The sequence below is a fragment of the Garra rufa genome, chromosome 16 (genome assembly GCF_049309525.1).
Source record: "Garra rufa chromosome 16, GarRuf1.0, whole genome shotgun sequence".
Classification (NCBI taxonomy): domain Eukaryota; kingdom Metazoa; phylum Chordata; class Actinopteri; order Cypriniformes; family Cyprinidae; genus Garra; species Garra rufa.
In genome coordinates, this window is record NC_133376.1 from 30,983,252 (window position 1) to 31,007,098 (window position 23,847).

Genomic DNA, 23,847 nt, shown 5'->3' on the forward strand with positions numbered 1-23,847 from the left:
TCTTTTTTTCACATACACACACTTCTCTCTGTTGCTGTTTTCCTTAAATACACAGTCAGTGTGACCTTTCTATATTTGACACCCTAATATTTTAGTATATGCATAATGTGTGTGTGTGTGTGTGTGTGTGTGTGTGTGTGTGTGTGTGTGTGTGTGTGTGTGTGGTCTGGTATTCATCACGTTGTGGGGACCAAATGTCCCCATAAGGATAGGAATACCAGTAGATTTTGACCTTGTGGGACATTTCTTAGGTCCCCATGAGGAAACAGGCTTATAAATCATGCACAATGAGTTTTTTTGAGGAAGTAAAATTTTGCACAATCTCCTGTGAGGGCTAGGTTTAGGTGTAGGGTAGGGTTAGGGCGATAGAAAATACGGTTTGTACAGTATAAAAACCATTACGCCTATGGAATGTCCCCATAAAACATGTAAACCAGTGTGTGTGTGTGTGTGTGTGTGTGTGTGTGTGTGTGTGTGTGTATACAGTGGTGGCCAAAATTTTTAGAACGCTAGTATTTTCACCAGCTAAAAATGTTTTAAGTCTGTTTTTTCTGTCTTTTGCTGTAGTGTGTCAGTAGGAAATATCAGTTTACATTTATAAACATTCATTTTGCCATTAATTGTAATAATCCAGTGAGACTTTTGTTTGCACAAGGAGTCTGACAACAGCCAGTGCTCCACACAGAGATCTGATCTCATCATCATCCAATCTGTCTGGAATGACATGAAGAAACAGAACAAACTGAGACAGACTAAATCCTAAAAACTGTGACAATGTCTCCAAGATGCTTCAAGAAACCTACCTGCAAAGCTTCCTGAAAAACTATGTGCAAGTGCACCTAGGGCAAAAGCTGCAAATGCAAAGGATGGTCACTAAATGTTGATTAAAAAATCTGTTTGTGACTTAAGTGCCTAAGTGCCTAAAAATTTTAACAGTACTGTAGCTTTGCAGGTAGGTTTCTTGAAGCATCTCAAAGACGTTGCCACAGTTCTTCTGGATTTATTCTCTTCTTTCTGTTTCTTCATGTCATTCCAGACAGACTGGATGATGATGAGATCAGATCTCTGTGTAGAGAATTGGCTCCTTGTGCAAACAAAAATCTCAATGGATTATTACAGTTAATGGCTAAATTAATGTTTGGAAATGTAAACTGATATTTACTACTGACACACTACAGCAAAAGATAGAAATAACTAACTTAAAATCATTTTTTAGCTAGTGAAAATACTAGTGTTCTAATAATTTTGGCCACCACTGTACATAGCAAATGAGATAGGTATAGCAATATATAGGTATCACTGGTTATTAGCCAATATGAGAGATTTTTATTTATTGATTATGGTCAATATTAAATTTAAATTAGTCAATATCGAATGTTTATTTGTAAATTCTCAGTTTTCTGAATCTTTATTAATTCTTATCATTTGATGACACTGTTATATGTAATCTGTTGCAAATCTCAATATAAATATCCATTTTTAATACTGTATAATATTATGTTTTGAAATTCAGTTGTGAAAAACTCAAAACTAATTTAAAATTTTAGACAAAATAATATAGAATTCCCATATCAGCCATTAATCAGTTATTGTTCATAATATTAAAATAAGAAGTGGTTTATCTGTATTGGACAGTATTTTAAAATCAGTGCGTCCCTAGCTAACATTATTTAACACTATCTACTTATATTTATAAATATGTTCCATATTTATTTGATGAATGGTTACTGTGTTTGTCTTCACTTGAAGGGATAGTTCACCAAAAATGACATTTCTGTCATTAATTACTCACCCTCATGTTGTTTCAAACCCATAAATCCTTTGTTCATATTCAGAACACAAATTAAGACACTTTTTATGAAAACTGAGATGTTTCTGACCCTGCATAGACAGCAATGCAGCTGACAGTCAATGCCCAGGAATGACACGAAAGAAATTGTTGAACAGTCGTTATTTTTGTTTTCTTTGCGCACAAAAAGTATTCATGTAGCTTCATAAAATTACGGTTGAACCACTGATGTAACATGGACTATTTTAATGATCTCCTTACTACCTTTCTGGGCCTTAAATGTTGAAGTTGCTGTCGATGCAGATCAGAAAGCTGTCAGATTTAATCCGAAATATCTTAATTTGTGTTCCCAAGATGAATGAAGGTCTTACAGGCTTGAAACGACAAGATAGTGAGTAATTAATGACAGAATCTAAATTTTTAGATAAACTATTACAACCCACCCTTCACTCCTACTCTTTTTTCTCTCTCATTTTTCCTTTTCCTCTTTCTCCATCCCTCTTCATGTGCATGTAAGCGGGCTGCTCTCCTTAATTCTATTTCTGTGTATCTCATGGGGAAGTGCATGAAGCATCTGGAATTTTCCCTTCATCCCCTCCCTCTCTTTAGTTCCCTGTTTTCCTCTTCTTTCCGTACATGGATCTGGCTTCAGTATTCCTGCTTCGCCCTCCCCCATATCCATCGCTGCTCTTCACAATGCCAAGTGCAGCCCATGCTGGTGTCCCATGTCTTCTTTTATTCATGAATAGAAATGGGTGGTATTTACCGCACAGCACATGAGATAGATCAAGGGGAAGTCTGGGAGTGACATTGTACATCCAATTTATACAACTGAGTTAATAAAGCTGGATTACAATGGTGACATCTTGGAAGGTTAAGACAGAAAGGTAATAAACAGCTAATGGTGCTAATGATAAAACACTCCCACACAACAAGAGGGATGGTGGGTAAGAGTTTTTCAGAGATAAATAAAACCTAGCCAGAAGGAAAAGACAGCAACTTCTGGTTTTATATTTAATGTATCTTTATATTTATTTTAGTATATAAATGAAATACACTACCAATCAAAAGTTGTGTTTTTTGTTTGTTTGAAGAAATTCATACTTTATTCAGCAAGGATGTGTTAAATTGATAAATTGATTTAATTTAATATATCAGGATTACGTCATCTGTTATAAAATAACCATCACATTGTTTCATAAGGTTTAAATACATTTTAAATTGTACAAATGTTTTAACTGCATTTTAATGTTATAAATGCAGACTTTGAGCATAGGAGACTTGCATAAACATTAACAAATATTACTGACTCCTAACATTTGAATAACAGTTGCTGCATATTTCAACCTCGCCTTTTGAACTTTTTTCATGTCAATTTTCGTCTTCCTTTTCATCCATAACTTTCCATTTGTTTCCCTTGCTTTCTCCTTTTCTGTTTTCCCTTTTTTCTTTAATCTGCCATGCTTTTTTCCATTCGTCAGCATTCTTCAGGCTCTTTGAGCACTTTGATGTGCCGTGTTTGTGTGGCTAGTGAGCAGCTTGCTCTCCGCTCTAATTGTTGACAGTTTTGAGACTTTTCCAGTGGTTCTTTCAGTGGTCCCAAAACTCAGGGGACTTAAACACAGAGGTCTAACCTGATGGCAGACATAAGGAGCTCAGAACCAGTCTAAACATCAGCATGTTATGCGCACTCTAAAAAATGCTGGGTTAAAAACAACCCAGCACTGGGTATGCATATTGGACAGAACACATGCTGGGTTATTTTGACCCAGCTGGTTGGGTTAAATGGTTTTACCCAACATGCTGGGTTGTTTTGTTTAAGTCAACTATTGTTGAAAGGTTATTATATTGCTGGCTTAAAATGGGCTGGAAATGAAAAATCACACACAGAATTAGAGGCAACAGCAATAGTCAAAAGATGAACATTTATTATAGTTGGAGACAGGCTCAACTCAGCAGTTGAGTAGAAAAAATAACCCAGCATTAAAAATGACTCAGCAGCCTAATTACAGTAAAACTACCCAGCAACTGGGTAAAAATATTAAAAACAAACAAATAAAATGACCCAACAAGCTAAACCCAAGATTTGGGTTAAAAAAATAACCTAGCATTTTTTTTTCTAGCATGAGTGTACCAATAACTGCATATTTAGCCTGTTCCACACTATGCACATGACAGTTTGTTTAAGGGGAAATGTTATAGTGTACTGTCATTGTTTAATTTAACCCAAAGTAGTGATTTGCATTTTTTATTAACATAAAATTAATGATCAGATTATAATGTTTCTTTCTCTTCCCTTCAGCTCCTCGGACGAACTTTGCAGCGGAGAATGGTGAGTGACTTTTTTCAGTGTCAAAAAAATGTGTAAAGGTTTTATATTAGTATAACGCTTTTGGATTTTACAAAGTCAGGAATTTGCTTTAGAAAAGAGATTTGAATTTTGAACATTGAAAGTTGTTGTAGTGTTAAGTTTTATTATATGTGAACCTGGACCACAAAACCAGTTGCACGGGTATATTTGTAGCAATAGCCAACAAATACATTATATAGGTCAAAAATATAAATCTATCTTTTATGCCAAAAATCATTGGGATATTAAGTAAAGATCATGTTTCATGAAGATATTTTCCACATTTCCTACTGTAAATATTTCAAAACTTAATTTTTGATTTTGATTAGATTTTTAATTTTTGAAGAATTTAATTAGCTATATGCATTGCTAATTACTTTATTTGGACAACTTTAAAGGTGATTTCCTCAATATTTAGATTTTTTTTTTCACCCTCAAGTTTCAGAATTTCAGTTGCATTTCAAAAACATTGTCCTATCTTAACAAACCATTCATTAATGGAAAGCTTATTTATTCAGCTTTTTTGATTAAAAAAATAATAATAACCCTTGTGTCCAGGGACACATGTATGTTTTGACGCTTCCAGTGTTTTTCGAACCCAGAAGATTCTAGACAAAACCATAAACGCCTGAGGATTGCTAGGTGTTTGTATGTTTTTGGCAAGATATATGATTCTCATAATTTTTGGCAAGGCTTTTAACCCCAGGGAGACTGTGTCTGTAGTCAGTAGTTATTTTGTTTTGGATAAAAGTGCATAAATTAAAGAAGAGATAAATATTTGCACTGTTTTCGACACAGATTTAAGCCTGGTCACTAGCGCCCTCTAGTGTGCACTCATAGACAAGGCAGTCAAAATTTAACAAACCAATTTTCATATACTGAGGTTGTTTCCAACATTTATGTTGTCTTTTTTTCTGTCTTATTATTATTTGAAGACTACATATCCAAATCAGCCTCTTTGCCCGGATATGGCAGGAATGGATTGCATAGGGTAAGCTTTACTGAAAAAATAGTGTAGAAACAATTTTTTATGCATAAGTTGGTAGTGGATTTTAGTGTAAAAAGTGTACCATTTTTGTAACTACAAATACTATAACAAATGTTTTAATTTTTATTTATTTATTTTTTTTGCTTGTTTGTTTTATATTTTTTATTTGTATTGATGTTCAGTAACTAAACTGATGAGTAGTAAAAGCAGATGGGTTAGAAATATCATTTAAACCTATAGCCACAATTTGTTTGCCTGTTTATTTGTTTTCTAGCCACAAAGTGCAGACTACTATCAGTATGACAGTGGCAGTGAAGTCAACTGGGGAATCAGAGGTAAGTAAAGGAGTTTTTTTTTTTTTTGCATTTTGCTGGCATATTTAGCAGTAAAATTATTTGTACAGAAATTAGTTCTGACTTTAAAAGCTTTTTTCTTTCTTTTCCTACAGAGTACAAGGTAAGGACCATGGTTTAGCATTACCAGAAGGCCCAGAGAGACACTAAAACATCCTGGTACAGAGGCACCTTTGAAACATTAGCCCACTGTCCACACCAGAGGAAAGTCTAGATTTAAAGTATGTCCGTCTAATGAACCCTGATGGGTCAAAGCAACGTCCTGCTGGTCAAAGCATGTGGAAACCAGAGGATAGAGAAATTAGTGTTTCCAGGTCATAAGGCCACTGTGTCAGTCTCCATCTGGCCCTTAGTGAGTTGGAGACCCGCAGGAGCCATGAAGAGGGCAGAGGTTTGTCTGACCCCTTTGCTCCTGGTTTGTCAGGAACTATATTGTTCTGCTTGGTGCTGCTTCCTGTCTCGGTTACAGCTACTGTGCCAGAGGCTCAGTGATTTCCTTTCCCTTTTTTAAGTGAGAGGAAAAGGAGGTCCACCAATGACTATGCTATGAGAACAATACTTAGCTTTCCATTACCAATCCATAAAGGAAAGTTTTGTGGAGTCAAGACAATTATTTATGAGTTTCAGTGTTTATGCATTTTAAAATGTACAATGCTAACTTTCATTACAGATCTACCCATATGAAGCACTTCTTGTGACCACCAGGGGGCGAAACAGGTTGCCTAAGGATGTGGACCGGGCCAGATTGGAGGTAAACCAACAACGTTTAAAGGGATAGTTGAAAATTTGTTGTTTATCTGCTCACCCCCAGGGCATCCAAGATTTCTTCAGTAGAACACAAACAAAGTTTTTAACCCAAACCGTTGCATTCTGTCAGTCATATAATGGTAGTTACCAAATCTTCAAGGAACACTCCACTTTTTTTGGAAATAGGCTCATTCTCCAACTGTTCTGGCGATATCACTTTTAGCATAGCTTAGCATAGATAATTGAATCCTATTAGACCAATAGCATCGCGTTCAAAAATAACCAACGAGTTTCAGTATTTGTCCTATTTAAAACTTGACTCTTCTGCAGTTATATTGTGTACTAAGACCGGTGGAAAATGTAAAGATGCGATTTTCTAGGCGGATAAGATTAGGAACTACACTCCCATTCCGGTGTAATAGTCAAGGAAGTTTGCTGCCATAACATGGCCGAAGCAGGCGCAGTAATATCACGCAGCACAGCGTGACCAATTGCATGCACAGGGAGCGTTCCTTGTTGGAAGTTACCTAGCTGGGAACTAATTTCAGGTGCTGTGTGATATTACTGCGCCTGCTGCATCCATATTACAGCAGCAAACTTCCTTGACTATTACACAGGAATGGGAGTGTAGTTCCTAATCTTATCCGCCTAGAAAATCGCATCTTTATATTTTCCACCGGTCTTAGTACACGATATAACTGCAGAAGAGTCCAGTTTTAAATAGGACAAATACCGAAACTCATTGGTTATTTTTGAACGCGATGCTATTGGTCTAATAGGATTCAATGATCTATGCTAAGCTATGCTAAAACTGATATCGCCAGAACAGGAGAACGGCTGAATGGATTTCAAAACTGTAAAACTCAACTTATTAACTCGGGGGAGTTGGAGAATGAGCATATTTCCAAAAAAAGTGGAGTGTTCCTTTAAGATTTAAAAAAAAACATACACAGACAAAACCAAATTAAACCCTGCGGCTCGTGATGACACTTAGAGGTCTTAAGACACAAAACGATCAGTCTGTGCAAAAAATCTGAACAGTATTTATATCATTATTTACCTCTGATCTGTCGCAACTTTCTGCTCTCCTGAGCACGTTCCCAACAGGCGGCGCATGATGCGTCAATGTGATCTGCCATAGTAGATGTACGCACGAAAGTGATCTGTCATGCGTATACATCACTCATTGTTTACATGGTGCATATTGGTCTCTCAAAATGGTAATTAGTATTACTTGTGCTTATCCTGATTCTGGCAACCAATTAAAAACTAAAAGATTACATTTCCTTGTGTGAACTCATCTGGGAGAGTTGACTTTTCACTGACTACATTGCCAGAGAACGTTGACGCATCACGTGAACACGCGCTATACTGACTAACGTTCCTTTGGATCAGAGGTAAATAATGATATAAATACTGTTCGGTTTCTTGCACAGACTGATCGTTATGTGTCTTAAGACCTCAATGTATCGTCATGAGCCGCAGGGTTTAATTTGGTTTTGTCTGTGTATGTTTGTTTTTTTTACTCTTAAAGATTTGGTAACCATTATATGACTGACAGACTGCAATGGTTTGAGTTAAAAATCTTTGTTTGTGTTCTACTGAAGAAACAAAGTCACCTACATCTTAGATGCCCTGAGGGTAAGCAGATAGACATCAAATTTTCATTTCCCTTGTAATGTCTTACAAATAATGAACACATGGACAACTAGATGAACGTACTTAATTTTCATTTTCATTTTAGCGGCATCTTTCTCCTGAGGAGTTCTATCAGGTGTTTGGGATGACGATGGTAGAGTTTGACCGCCTGGCACTATGGAAGAGGAATGAGATGAAGAAACAAGCCCGGCTGTTCTAGCGTTCCTGTCACACACACACACACACACACACACACACACACACACACACACACACACAGAGACCTGAATACCTGTTCCAGTCTAACTAAACAAACACATCCTGTGTCTCAGACACATAGTCATGCCTGGACTGTACCTAGAAATTGTTCAACTGTTTTGTGACAGAGGCGTATAAATGAACAGACAGGCTAGAATACCTGACTAAGAAAGATAAATAACATTATAAACAGAATGATGGGAACATTTTAGTTTTTACTTGAGTGTAAAGTGGTTCTTGAACACATTTTATTGTTTCAGGAATCAGGAATTGTAAGGATTTAGAATTTTGCCTTATGTTCTCTATTAATTTATGCACCAGCAAAGTGAGTGAACAGAATGTAAATACGATTAATACAACTATAAAGAGAGCGGGTGAACCGTCTGACGTCATCCATCAAGTACATGAAGTAATATTTAATTTTAAAGGTTATAAAATAGTATTTTTCAGTCCTTTTACTTTCACTACTACAAGGACTACATAAGCTTAGTTGGGCTGAAATAAGCGATGATTTGCTTGACATTGAATACCAAAGTCTGACTGTTATTTGTGAAGTTAGCAGATGAAATTGAGCGCTACGGTGCTGTACTTTGTTCAGGTCATTTCCAAGGAGTAACAAATACTGAATGTACACTTTTATCACAAGAAGACTTTAGGATTATTAGACTAATATTGATGAAACATAAGTACATTGTATATTGTGATGGTAGAAATACATATGGCTATGGATACAGTTGAAGACAAAACAGATACTAGGAACGAATTAAGGTGCAATGTTTTTCTTTCTCACTTTTTTCTTTTTCAAGATATGCTCTTAAAAAAAAGAGATTTGTTGGTTAGGTTAGGGCAGTTTACTTTCATCACTCCTGTTAGGATGGATCAGGAAATGCTGTGATACCTTAAGTGGGTTTAATATATGTTTGGGTCATGCCAGGGCGATTACATTGGTAACAAAAATGAATGCAGAGGAAGTAAACATGAATTGTATGGCCAATGACAGGGATAACATGTTCACACTCATATTATTTGACAAAAAATCACATTATCACACCATTGAAGTGACAAATAACAAACTGTAACCTTGATTAGGACCTAACAGTAACCGTGGGGTCTTTCATGCCAAGGGATAATGACAGTAGTTTTTGTACCTCACTGACAAACAGGTGAAACCATCATGTTTTCTGCCTTTGTGTGTAGTGTTTACAACCTGTTTGCCCAATAGATTATGAAGTGTTCTATTAATTTCCTAGTGAAGGAAGAGAGCTAGAGTATAACCATATTTTTGATTCTCTCTTTTTTAATCACTACCTTCCTAACTTTATTTATCTGTCAGTTTCAACAGACTATGTACATCTTATATTGCAATAAAAGTTTGTTTTCTTCTGTAAAACTGTGTTTTGTGTGATGAGTGGGGCAGTGTGTCATCATACCCGGTTGGAGGGAGCATTAGGACCCAGCAGGATAATGGAGGGAAGTCGGTCTGTGTAACTTCATTGAGAATCTTTCAATGCAGATAGTGTCTGTCACTTAACTACATAACATCGATGGGTGCACAGGCTGCAATGAGTGTTTCCAACACGCCAAGGAGTTCTGTTTGATTCTTCTGAAATGGAAATAAACAGCAAACGTGAGTAAAATGGCATCGTAGTTAAATTATCATTCACAAATGATTGCATGAAAGTTTATTTAGCCTACCTAAACTAACAAACCTAATGACACTAAGCTTAGTTTTGGATATGTTTTTTTTTACTTGTCTTGTTATCTTATGCACAGCCGCGACTGCTATTTTTGCTGCAGACAAACTATGTAACAATATTTTGAGAATGCAGATAAACAGTTAAGTCCACTTTTTAGTGGTTATTGAAGGTGCACCAAACGCGTCCCGGTTTCCATATTAGCGATGTTCGAATCATCAATGAATCGTTCTTTTGAGTCAAATCTGTTGAATCATTTGAACCAAATAACTAAACCGGACTGAACGATTCATTCATTAATCGAACTGAATCGTGCGGTTCTTGCCACATTTTTCATTTGCTATTAAAGGTGCACTGCACTAAACGCATCCCTCCTGTTTCCACATGTTCGAATCTTGAACGAATCGTTCTTATAAATTTAATCTATTGAATCAATTGAACCGGTTCACTAAACCGTACTAAACGACTCATTCATTAACCGAACTGAGACGGTCCGAGCGGTTCTCGAGTCTTTGAAACCTCTTCTTCGGATGTTTACAATTCGTGATAAGTCTGGGAGCTAAAGGTAAAAAGCATTTCGAATGAACCCAGGGTTTGACTGAAGAGGCGAAAGGTAAGTTACTTAATAATAGCTGAAAAAAAATGTTAAGGACTTAATAGAGGGTTTGCAGTTACCTCACAATTTGTTCAGTTACCCAGATGCACTGCCATTTTGGCGATACTCAGATGTAAACAACAGCATGGAATGCACAGTTAATGTACTAATAAATACGTTGTTTTGCTCATTTATGCAGTCTAAACCACAGAAAAAAACGTGTGGAAGCTACTAAATCATATAGAGAAGGACTTAGGAAGCAGGAAAGGGTGCAATATTTTGACAAACTAAAGGTAATAGGTGGTAACGATATGTACAAGCAGTATCAATTAAGATATTAGCCTAATATTTCATCTACCTGACTGGAAATTATAAGAATGAGCATTGAATGTTACGATTTTTGCCCTGGAAATCCTGGTTCGGTTTGGCCAACCACAAACACCTTTTGTTTCTCATACAGTTTTTTGGCACTCTTCTTCTTGTTTTGTTATAAATTTTGTCCTTCCATAGTACTCCAAATGTTTTTCTGCTCCAACCGATTAGTACAGCCCAAAACATGACAATAATTGATCATTTTCAGCAGCATTAATCAGAAAAATATGCAAGTTTTGTTAGGTTCAGTGGCATTGTTTAGGTTTAGTGCCACCAATATGGCCGATTGATGACACGGCGTGACAACTCTCTATTATGCATGATAACGTGACAACATAAACAAACTGTTGAATCAGTTTTCAAAAGATTTGTTGAAATGCATTGTACTAAAGAACCGATTCCTGGTTATCAGTCGGACTTCCTGTTACCTCTTCTGCAGTGCGTTATCTTTTACCCATAGAGATCTGCTTCCTACATGATCAAACTCTGACTTTGAACAGCAACTCTCTCATGTAATGTTTCTCCTCATTTCCCACAAGAGTTGACTGTTTTCAACTTAATGTTGATCTATTTTATACACGCCCTCGACTTCAAACGTTCAGAAGAAACTATACACCTGGAACATAAGCCTGCTGTGGGTGGCATAGTGATTCAGAGGCTTGTAGCAAGGTTTAGTTTTCAATTTCTCTTGGACCCTGGCTCTCAGATCTTTCTAGTGCTTCTTTGTTTATAATAAGTGAAGTCTCTCTTTATAAGGAGCTGAGTTCTAACAGGACCCCTATGGTGAAGCGGTAGTACTTCTCTTGATCTCCTGAAAGTCCTACTGTTTTGATAGTTGCTGTTTTGGCATAGTGCAGGAATGAGAGCGCTGCTTCTTGCTTGTGGTGTTGGCGCTTGTATTTTTCTTTCCCTCACTGAGACAATGAGATGAATCCTGCTGGCTCTCTCGGAACAAACCGGCTGCGTCTGGTCAGGCATTGGTCCGGAGACACAGATTGCTGTACATGTTTTTGTACAGTTCCTCCCCCAAATGCCGCTCCCAGCAAAGTTAAACCCCAGTCATCCACCTCTGAAAGACTGAGTGTACACAACATATCAAAGATAAAAGGAAAGATTAGTAGGTCTCCTGTTCACAAATCTTAGCCTTGTCTAAACCCAAAGTTAATAAGTCCTAAAAAGGTAAAACGTAATTGCGAAAGACATCATTGGTTATTTTTTGAGAAGTTGAAGAGTTAATATTGTTTTTGCACACCACTGTTTTTGGTTTCCATCTTGCAATAAAGTTCTCTTAACTCATGACACAATTCCTTTGCCATCTGGGATTGTCTATAGGATCATAAAACGCACAACTTTGCACACTTAAAAACAGAGACAACTACCAGGTAGACACATGCAAGTAATTACAGAGCAGAGCACCCCAGTTTGAGTTCGAACAGCGTACAGCAACCCTCTTCCACTTTCTCCTCAGACATTCAATCCATCACTAAAATCAGCAGCATTTTTTTCCACCCTGTTATTAGGTTTCCACAGGTGTATTTCGGAACCACCTGCCTCATCTGTTTGCAGAAGGTGAAGGCCGTGTCATCGGTTAATGTTACTGTTTACAAGATACAGCGAAGCTCTTCCTCCCTCCCTGCCAGATTCCTGATCTATCAGAATGTGAGTGTTTACACAAACACAAGGGACGGAGGAGAAAAAAGACATCCAGCAGATATCCCCTTCTTCGGAGCAAGCATGTTGTTTCTGTCACTGTTTTTATCTTGCTGCTGAATGTCTTCATGTTATATGGGAATGTGAAAACTATCATGTTGTTGTTGTTAGCAGGTTCTAGGGATGTGACAATATCGTGGTATCGTGATAGCAAAACTGTCTTGATATCATCGTAGTCACATGACGATATAAAACAATAGCAGGCAAAAAGTGTAGTATTTAAACGTATTATTCTAACATAAAAGGTTGTGTTTGTCTTTGGCACAGTATCTGTGAAACGAACTAAAACTAAAACCACAATATGGTTTAATCACTTCATCAAGTTTTTGCTACACGTCTCAAAGCAAAGTGCACACTTCATTTAGGCGATTTAGCTCATTATCCGGTGCTTTCCGTGCCTCAGAACGGCTCAGTTAATGCAGTGAACTTGTTTGTTGAATGTGCTGTAAGTTTGGCGTGCATTTGGGAACACAATGGCCACCAGTTATGCTTTATTTTCATAGCAGATGATTACAGCATTTCACTAGATTTGTAGTGAGACGCGGTTTCGTAAGCCTTTTTTTTTTTTTACTGAAGCTGAAGTTTTCTGTCAAAATAAAAGCTCTACTGCAGTTTAAAAGTTTAAAATAAGTTTAAAAGTGCAGTAGAAATTGCTGACAGCTGGTTTAAATGGCCTCAATACAGTTCAAATTCAAAATATCTCTTTCAAGATTAGAAATTAGGAAAGAAGTATTGTAATTTCCCTACTGTTGTGTAAAGCAAAAGTTCACTGACATTTTTTTTTTGAGTTTTCTTAGTTAAGAACATTCGTTTGCGCTCTTAAAGGAGTACTTCACTTTCAGAACAAAAATTTACAGATAAAGTACTCACCCCGACATTCAAGGTGTTCATGCCTTTCTTTCTTCAGTCGTGAAGAAAGGAAGTTTTTGAGGAAAACATTTCAGGATTTCTCTCCATATAATGGCCTTCTATGGTGCCCCGAGTTTGAACTTCCAAAATGCAGTTTTAATGCAGCTTTAAAGGGGTCTAAATAATCCTAGCCATGGAAGAAGGGTCTTATCTAGCGAAATGATCAGTTATTTTCTAAAAACATTTACAATTTATATACTTTTTAATCTCTACACAGAGTACACACTAGCTAGACAAGACGAGCATTTGAGGTTAAAAAGTATATAATTTGTTTATGTTATGTTTATGTTACATTTGTATTTAGAAAATAACCGATTGTTTTGCTAGATAAGACCATTCTTTCATCGGCTGTGAGGGTTTAGAGCCCTTTGAAGCTGCATTTTGGAAGTTCAAACTCGGGGGCACCATAGAAGTCTATTGTATGGAAAAAAAAACTGAAATGTTTTTCTCAAAAAACTTAATTTCCTTACGACTGAAGAAAGTAAGACATGAACATCTTGGATGACAAGGGGGTGAGTACATTATCTGTAAATTTTTGTTCTGAAAGTGAACTACTCCTTTCATTTTGAACTCTCAAAGTCCAATTTCACAAGTACAAAATTTTCACTTATTTCCAAGTCTTCTTTTGTCTTATTTTTTAATATCACAATAAATACCGTGTCATGGATTTAATATTAGTGTATTGTGAGATTTTGATTTCATTACATCCCTAGTATGTTCATATTGACAGTCCAATCCAAAAAAATATATATAATTCTGTCCTCATGTTGAGGACAAACTTGTTTGACTTTCTTTCTTCTACCATACAATGGAAGTCAATAGGGCACAGTGTTATTTTGGTCCCCACTGACTTTTATGTAAGAACAAAAACAGTCGAAACATTCTTCAGAATATCTTTTGTGATCAGCTGGTCATTTTCATGGTCAGATTTTCTTTTTGAGCTTCCAGTTTTAACATTGTATTGACGTGGCTTGTCTAGTTTACTGATTAGATTGAGGCATTTTTAACGGGTTAAGTCATTTGCTCTAATGTGAATCATTAAACTGGATGGGTTTGAGAGCAGACCGTGTGTGGATAGAGAAAGATGCTTAAAGCCAGAATCAGGTAGGCGTGAAGGGGACTCTACCTCTCCCCGCTGACTCGTTGAGTATGTGGGATTGTCTCTCCATGTAAGACTCTGCATTGAATCATGATTATTGTTTCCCTCAGACTGTGAGCATGTGGAAGAGCTTAGGAGTGTCAGGAACAAAGATCATTTGTCTTGTAAATCTTTTAATGAAACATGAATTTGCACTACCGCTCTCATCCAGATCAGCAAAATGAATAGCAACAGTGTTTTCTTGTTGGTGCAGAATCTGCAAGCCTGGTCTGGCCTTGATTGTTGTGTGTCACGGTTGCAAGTCGGTACAAAGCAACCTGTTCCCTCCGGCTTATGGGAATTCCACTTTTGTATAAATACATGGATATGGGTAAGCAGGCATCATCTGCCTTCTTGCCAATGACAACTCAACCAGCTGAAATGGAGTAGACAGTGCACACCCACCAGACTCTCATGCATGATAATGGAAGCGTTTAACAAGGTGTGTGTCAGTATTTAAGGTCTTAAACTAGTCTCCGGTGAATCATAGTGCAGGCCGCACACACTAATTTCCATGGTGAAGTTGTGGAGTTCTGCAGTTCCACAGTGACACCATTTGATAGTGTTAGAAAACTATCTACAAAGGTTCTTCTGCAGTAAAGTGATGTGTAGAGTGAAGTGAGCTTTAAATATGATTTGTGTGGCTTAGTGGTTATAAAGGTTGTGGGTTTGTGCTCTGCCAGGCACACAATTGCTAACCTCAGGTTGTTCAGGGTGGTCTGTCAATGTAATGTCGCTTTGGATAAAAGCATCTGCTCAATAACCACTAAGTACTAAATGTACTGTAAAAGTAGGCAATGCACTTTAAGTTATCAGCCCAGACTGTATCTGTTAAGCGTGCACATCTTCATACAGGTGCAGGTGGGTTGGCGTGACAAGCTTGATTTATCTATAGTTGGTTCAGATGGAATGACTGTTAATCAAAGCGAAGTTACACGGTAGCGTCCTACAAAAGTTGATTTGTAGCTTGTGTATCTGAAGCTAGATCTTGCTGACTGTGTTACAGCATATTTATCGCTGTTTTATGGATTCGCTTTTTGCTTACTCAGGAATATGCATTGGTACTCATGAGCTCTGTTCCAAAACTAAGTGAGCTGTCATTCTGTCTACTGCCTATAGGCAACTTTCTTTTATAGGGAAAGTTCACCCAAAAATTCTGTCATTAATTACTCATCCTCATGTCATTTCAAACCCCTAAGACCTTAGTTCATCTTCAGAACACAAATTAAGGTATTTTTAATGAAATCTGAGAGCTTTCTGACCTTGCATAGACAGCAATGTAATTACCACTTTCGAGGACATCGATAAAATAGTTAATGTGACATCAGACCATAATTTTATGACGCTACGAGAATACTTTTTGTGTGCGAAGAAAACAAAAATAACTTTATTCAACAATTTCTTCTCTTCTGTGTCAGTCTCTGATGGAAGTGAACAGTTGGATCAACTTAAATTTCTTCAATTGGTAACACTTAAACATGTTAAGTTTTTTCAACTTGATTTATTTTATCAACTTAATTTTCCTAATTTTCCATCATTTTAGTTCATTCAATCCTAATATTTACATTAGACTAATTTAATTCAGCTGCATAAGTGAACAGTTGGATGAACTTAAATTTTTTAGGTGTTACCAATTGAAGTAATTTTTTAAACATTTTTTCAACTTAAATGCATTTATCAACTTAATTTTCCTAAGTCAATTCAACTGCATTCTTAATGCATTCTTAATGCATTCTTAATGTATGTACGCTCTAAATAGATGACAACTCCTTGTGCCACACAAATGACGCTCCTAACTTGAAGCATGTGTAGACTTGGCACCTAATTGAATAATGTAATGGATACATTTCAGCATGTTGCTATGCTAATGGCATATTGATACCTTTTAAGATTGACATGTAATATAACTTAAGTCTATAATTAATAGAGATGCAGATGGTACCATATTGGTTATCAGCTTACGCGCTCTGGCGTAATATACGCAAACGCCGTAAGGGGAAATCAGTGAAAAGTCCCTGATGAGTTTGCGCAAGCAAACGTATTCTTTTAGCTTTAAATCGGTTTGAACAATCAGGATAAGCACAAGTAATTACCATTTTGAATAGCTGCTATACCCACAATCTCTGTGCTCTATGTAAACAATGAGTGTTGTATTCATGCGACAGATCGCTTCCGGCGTTTGCATATTCTACGCCAGAGCGCGTTCACATGAAACGAGCCGGATATTAAACTCGTGCTCAGGACAGATGGACGTGGCTGTGTATCAAAGGTAAAAAATGATATAAATACTGTTCAGTTTCTCACAAAAACCGATCGTTTCGTGTCTTAAGACATTAATGTATCGTCACGAGCCGCAAGGTGTAATTTGGATTTGTCTGTGCATGTTTTTGTTTACTTTTAAAGGTTTGGTGCCCATCCACTCGTATTATTTGGCTTTCAGACTGCACCGGTTTTCGTTAAAAATCTCTGTTTGTGTTCTGCTGAGGAAACAAAGTCACCTACATCTTGGATGGTCTGGGGGTAAGCAGATACACATCAAATTTTCATTTTTGGGCGAACTATCCCTTTAACACACCCTTGGTGAATAAAAGTATTAATTTCTTTCAAAAAAAAAAAAAAGAAGAAGAAAAATTTACTTACCCCAAACTTTTGACCGGTAGTGTATATTATATATTATATATTAATATTTTGTTATTTAATTAATATGCTAATTTGGTGCTCAAGAAGTATTTCTTAGTATTATTAATGTTGAAAAAGCATGTGCTTATTAATATTTTTGTGGAAACCATGGATATGTTTAAAGGAGTTTTGATTAATACAAATTTTGAAAGAGCAGAATTTTTAATTTTTAATTTTAATTTTTTCTTAAATTTAATTTTTATTGCTCTTTCTTGAGCTCTTTCTTTCTCATTTTTATATTTACATTACTTTGAGTCATCTACCTTTTGAAACAAGTCTTCAAGTCAAGGACAAAAGCGTGCATTTAAAGTCTGTATTTGTGGTCGTGAGTTTTTCAGACCGCAGAAAAATTTGATTAACCACCCAGCCAAATTTGAATGATTAAAAAAACAAGTAAGTAAAATAAGTTATCAAAGTCTAAAATAAGCAGTATTCTCTGCTCTCAAATGCTGGGGGCGTGTCCGCTGTCAGCGCTGAAACCACGCCCACTCATGCGAAAGCCACTCTCATCTGTCAAATACAAATAAATTTAAAGGAGACCTGAGGCTGTTTTGTAAATTATCGCAACCAGGTAATATGCATTTACGTGACAAAGACATCCTGAACACAAAAATGGTGAAAAATGGACGCCACAATTTAGTACTACATAGTTTACAGTCTTTGGACCGTGTTTTCAGCAATAAATTTCTAACATTTATAATGTGTTTAGAAACAATTCTCTGAATTGCCTTTACACAGTCTTTAATATAAAAAATGTATGTTAAAATGCTGGCTCTATAAGCCTTGAAGCAGAGCAGGGCTGTCATTGCTCCATCCAAGCTTCTCTGCTCTGTGTCTGCCTGTTGACGGCTAGGGAGAGGTCAGAGGTGAGGGTTTTGCCCTAACTCTTGGAAGTCTTCCCTCTTTCTCTGATATTTTCTGCATACCCAGACACACACATTCCAATTAATATCCCGTCCATGAGGATTCCCAGACAAAGCATCCAGTTATTCAGCAACCACAATAGTGTAGAGGCCTGCACAGTCTTAACAGTGTCAGCGAAACACTGCATCTCTTTACCGTGGAAAAAAAAAAAAGAGGGCTAAAGGAAGGCATAGCTGCAGAGTGAAATCATGGGGGTTTTTGGGCGATAAGCAATATGAATTAAGCTGGCAGGACTGAAGGCATTCTTTGTATTGGAGATGGGCTGACTCACCCTCTTCGTGCCATATGGCCGGGCGTTTGGTGTACGGGTTTTTTTTCTGGAGAGCTGACCTTCATGACCAGGCTTTATTAAAGCGAGTGGCTTTTATTTCCATATCCTATCCACTCCTGACCCCTGCAGCTCTAGGGACGGTTTGCTTTACTGTACTGGTGTGAGTTCCAGCACCTGCCTGACCCATTACGCTTCCACTCACTGTTTATGCCAGGTCTCCATGGCTCGGATGACCTCAGATGGGCCGTTGGGGGATTTCCCACTGCTCTTTTTCTCCGGCTGATATTAAACAGAGGCATAGACCATAATAAAAGAGAATTAGACACTCTGACCACAATTGTGACCAGATTTTCCTGCATTCACTCCTCCAGTGGAGAATCGGAAAGCATAGTTTTAATGGGTGTTTTTTTTGTGCTCTTGAAGTCTAGTAAGTCTAGTTTGAAAAATTGCAATAAATGTATCAATGATCAGGTGTAATGAGTGTTTAGAATTTTTTTCTGAATACATTTTTTTTTTAAGTTATTGAGACTTATCTTTTTTCTCAGATTTGCGTGATACAAACTCACAATTCGGATATAATTGTGATATAAACTCACAATTGTGAGTTATAAAGTCAGAATTCCGAGATATAAACTCGCAATTTTGTGAATATACCAGTGTTTTTTTTTTCTCCTCAGAATTGCACTTTATAACCTGCAATTGCGAGTTTGTATCTCACAATTCTGACTTTTTTCTTGCAATTGCGAGTTTGTATCTCACAATTCTGACTTTTTTCTTGCAATTGCGATACAAACTCACAGTTGCAAGAAAAGTCAGAATTGTGAGATACAAACTCGCAATTTCAAGAAAAAAGTCAGAATTGTGAGATACAAACTCGCAATTACAAGAAAAATAGGTTAGAAATGGGAGATAAAAACTTGCAATTGCAAGATAAATGTCAGAATTGCGAGTTTATATCTCACAATTATGACTTTATTTCTTATAAACCCCATCATCTGTCTATCTATCATCATTGATTAATCAATTATAATTTTTCATTGCACATCGTACACTAATTGTGTTTTTTTCTCCTCAGAATTGCACTTTATAACCTGCAATTGCGAGTTTGTATCTCACAATTTCAAGAAAAAAGTCAGAATTGTGAGATACAAACTCACAATTTCAAGAAAAAAGTCAGAATTGTGAGATACAAACTCACAATTTCAAGAAAAAAGTCAGAATTGTGAGATACAAACTCGCAATTGCAAGAAAAAAGGTTAGAAATGGGAGATACAAACTTGCAATTGCAAGAAAAAAGTCAGAATTGCGAGTTTATATCTCACAATTATGACTTTATTTCTTATAAACCCCATCATCTGTCTATCTATCATCATTGATTAATCGATTATAATTTTTCATTGCACATCGTACATTAATTGTGTTTTTTTCTCCTCAGAATTGCACTTTATAACCTGCAATTGCGAGTTTGTATCTCACAATTCTGACTTTTTTCTTGCAATTGCGAGTTTGTATCTCACAATTCTGACTTTTTTTTTTTTTTTTTTTTTACTCAGAATTGCGTCATATAAACTCGCAATTGTGAGTTATAAAGTCCAATTCTGAGGAGAAAAAAAACCCTGGTATATTCACAAAATATAATGCAAAAAAAGTCAGAAATGGGAGATACAAAGTCACAATTGCAAGAAAAACATCAGAATTGAGAGATACAAACTCACAGTTTCAAGAAAAAAGTCAGAATTGTGAGATACAAACTCGCAATTGCAAGAAAAAAGGTTAGAAATGGGAGATACAAAGTCACAATTGCAAGAAAAAAGTCAGAATTGTGAGATACAAACTCACAATTCCAAGAAAAAAGGTTAGAAATGGGAGATACAAACTCGCAATTGGAAGAAAAAAGGTTAGAAATGGGAGATACAAAGTCACAATTGCAAGAAAAAAGTCAGAATTGTGAGATACAAACTCGCAATTGCAAGAAAAAAGGTTAGAAATGGGAGATACAAAGTCACAATTGCAAGAAAAAAGTCAGAATTGTGAGATACAAACTCGCAATTGCAAGAAAAAAGGTTAGAAATGGGAGATACAAACTTGCAATTGCAAGAAAAAAGTCAGAATTGCGAGTTTATATCTCACAATTATGACTTTATTTCTTATAAACCCCATCATCTGTCTATCTATCATCATTGATTAATCGATTATAATTTTTCATTGCACATCGTACATTAATTGTGTTTTTTTCTCCTCAGAATTGCACTTTATAACCTGCAATTGCGAGTTTGTATCTCACAATTCTGACTTTTTTCTTGCAATTGCGAGTTTGTATCTCACAATTCTGACTTTTTTTTTTTTTTTTTTTTACTCAGAATTGCGTCATATAAACTCGCAATTGTGAGTTATAAAGTCCAATTCTGAGGAGAAAAAAAACCCTGGTATATTCACAAAATATAATGCAAAAAAAGTCAGAAATGGGAGATACAAAGTCACAATTGCAAGAAAAACATCAGAATTGAGAGATACAAACTCACAGTTTCAAGAAAAAAGTCAGAATTGTGAGATACAAACTCGCAATTGCAAGAAAAAAGGTTAGAAATGGGAGATACAAAGTCACAATTGCAAGAAAAAAGTCAGAATTGTGAGATACAAACTCACAATTCCAAGAAAAAAGGTTAGAAATGGGAGATACAAACTCGCAATTGGAAGAAAAAAGGTTAGAAATGGGAGATACAAAGTCACAATTGCAAGAAAAAAGTCAGAATTGTGAGATACAAACTCGCAATTGCAAGAAAAAAGGTTAGAAATGGGAGATACAAAGTCACAATTGCAAGAAAAAAGTCAGAATTGTGAGATACAAACTCGCAATTGCAAGAAAAAAGGTTAGAAATGGGAGATACAAACTTGCAATTGCAAGAAAAAAGTCAGAATTGCGAGTTTATATCTCACAATTATGACTTTATTTCTTATAAACCCCATCATCTGTCTATCTATCATCATTGATTAATCGATTATAATTTTTCATTGCACATCGTACATTAATTGTGTTTTTTTCTCCTCAGAATTGCACTTTATAACCTGCAATTGCGAGTTTGTATCTCACAATTCTGACTTTTTTCTTGCAATTGCGAGTTTGTATCTCACAATTCTGACTTTTTTTTTTTTTTTTTTTTTACTCAGAATTGCGTCATATAAACTCGCAATTGTGAGTTATAAAGTCCAATTCTGAGGAGAAAAAAAACCCTGGTATATTCACAAAATATAATGCAAAAAAAGTCAGAAATGGGAGATACAAAGTCACAATTGCAAGAAAAACATCAGAATTGAGAGATACAAACTCACAGTTTCAAGAAAAAAGTCAGAATTGTGAGATACAAACTCGCAATTGCAAGAAAAAAGGTTAGAAATGGGAGATACAAAGTCACAATTGCAAGAAAAAAGTCAGAATTGTGAGATACAAACTCACAATTCCAAGAAAAAAGGTTAGAAATGGGAGATACAAACTCGCAATTGGAAGAAAAAAGGTTAGAAATGGGAGATACAAAGTCACAATTGCAAGAAAAAAGTCAGAATTGTGAGATACAAACTCGCAATTGCAAGAAAAAAGGTTAGAAATGGGAGATACAAAGTCACAATTGCAAGAAAAAAGTCAGAATTGTGAGATACAAACTCGCAATTGCAAGAAAAAAGGTTAGAAATGGGAGATACAAACTTGCAATTGCAAGAAAAAAGTCAGAATTGCGAGTTTATATCTCACAATTATGACTTTATTTCTTATAAACCCCATCATCTGTCTATCTATCATCATTGATTAATCGATTATAATTTTTCATTGCACATCGTACATTAATTGTGTTTTTTTCTCCTCAGAATTGCACTTTATAACCTGCAATTGCGAGTTTGTATCTCACAATTCTGACTTTTTTCTTGCAATTGCGAGTTTGTATCTCACAATTCTGACTTTTTTTTTTTTTTTTTTTTTACTCAGAATTGCGTCATATAAACTCGCAATTGTGAGTTATAAAGTCCAATTCTGAGGAGAAAAAAAACCCTGGTATATTCACAAAATATAATGCAAAAAAAGTCAGAAATGGGAGATACAAAGTCACAATTGCAAGAAAAACATCAGAATTGAGAGATACAAACTCACAGTTTCAAGAAAAAAGTCAGAATTGTGAGATACAAACTCGCAATTGCAAGAAAAAAGGTTAGAAATGGGAGATACAAAGTCACAATTGCAAGAAAAAAGTCAGAATTGTGAGATACAAACTCACAATTCCAAGAAAAAAGGTTAGAAATGGGAGATACAAACTCGCAATTGGAAGAAAAAAGGTTAGAAATGGGAGATACAAAGTCACAATTGCAAGAAAAAAGTCAGAATTGTGAGATACAAACTCGCAATTGCAAGAAAAAAGGTTAGAAATGGGAGATACAAAGTCACAATTGCAAGAAAAAAGTCAGAATTGTGAGATACAAACTCGCAATTGCAAGAAAAAAGGTTAGAAATGGGAGATACAAACTTGCAATTGCAAGAAAAAAGTCAGAATTGCGAGTTTATATCTCACAATTATGACTTTATTTCTTATAAACCCCATCATCTGTCTATCTATCATCATTGATTAATCGATTATAATTTTTCATTGCACATCGTACATTAATTGTGTTTTTTTCTCCTCAGAATTGCACTTTATAACCTGCAATTGCGAGTTTGTATCTCACAATTCTGACTTTTTTCTTGCAATTGCGAGTTTGTATCTCACAATTCTGACTTTTTTTTTTTTTTTTTTTTTTACTCAGAATTGCGTCATATAAACTCGCAATTGTGAGTTATAAAGTCCAATTCTGAGGAGAAAAAAAACCCTGGTATATTCACAAAATATAATGCAAAAAAAGTCAGAAATGGGAGATACAAAGTCACAATTGCAAGAAAAACATCAGAATTGAGAGATACAAACTCACAATTTCAAGAAAAAAGGTTAGAAATGGGAGATACAAAGTCACAATTGCAAGAAAAAAGTCAGAATTGTGAGATACAAACTCGCAATTGCAAGAAAAAAGGTTAGAAATGGGAGATACAAAGTCACAATTGCAAGAAAAAAGTCAGAATTGTGAGATACAAACTCGCAATTGCAAGAAAAAAGTCAGAATTGTGAGATACAAACTCACAATTCCAAGAAAAAAGGTTAGAAATGGGAGATACAAACTCGCAATTGGAAGAAAAAAGGTTAGAAATGGGAGATACAAACTTGCAATTGCAAGAAAAAAGTCAGAATTGCGAGTTTATATCTCACAATTATGACTTTATTTCTTATAAACCCCATCATCTGTCTATCTACCATCATTGATTAATCGATTATAATTTTTCATTGCACATCGTAAATTAATTGACCTTTTTTGTATAAGTTATTTTTAAATTATGTTTTAATTTTAAGTAATTAGATTTT

At 35.8% G+C, this 23,847-nt stretch overlaps 2 protein-coding genes across 2 annotated transcripts in view; both read left to right on the forward strand.

Annotated features, from left to right (window-relative positions):
- ablim3 (actin binding LIM protein family, member 3) overlaps window positions 1-9,507 on the forward strand; it is an 82,176-nt gene extending 72,669 nt beyond the window's left edge. The window contains exons 18-23 of the mRNA XM_073819952.1: window positions 4,092-4,121; window positions 5,075-5,130; window positions 5,402-5,462; window positions 5,576-5,583; window positions 6,151-6,231; window positions 7,972-9,507. Coding sequence (XP_073676053.1) covers window positions 4,092-4,121; window positions 5,075-5,130; window positions 5,402-5,462; window positions 5,576-5,583; window positions 6,151-6,231; window positions 7,972-8,085 — 350 coding nt within the window. The 3' untranslated portion in view covers window positions 8,086-9,507. The remainder of the gene's footprint in view (window positions 1-4,091; window positions 4,122-5,074; window positions 5,131-5,401; window positions 5,463-5,575; window positions 5,584-6,150; window positions 6,232-7,971) is intronic.
- A 151-nt stretch (window positions 9,508-9,658) lies between these two features.
- Window positions 9,659-23,847, forward strand: part of afap1l1a (actin filament associated protein 1-like 1a) — a 44,019-nt gene continuing 29,830 nt past the window's right edge. Inside the window, exon 1 of the mRNA XM_073820648.1 lies at window positions 9,659-9,750. Coding sequence (XP_073676749.1) covers window positions 9,732-9,750 — 19 coding nt within the window. The 5' untranslated portion in view covers window positions 9,659-9,731. The remainder of the gene's footprint in view (window positions 9,751-23,847) is intronic.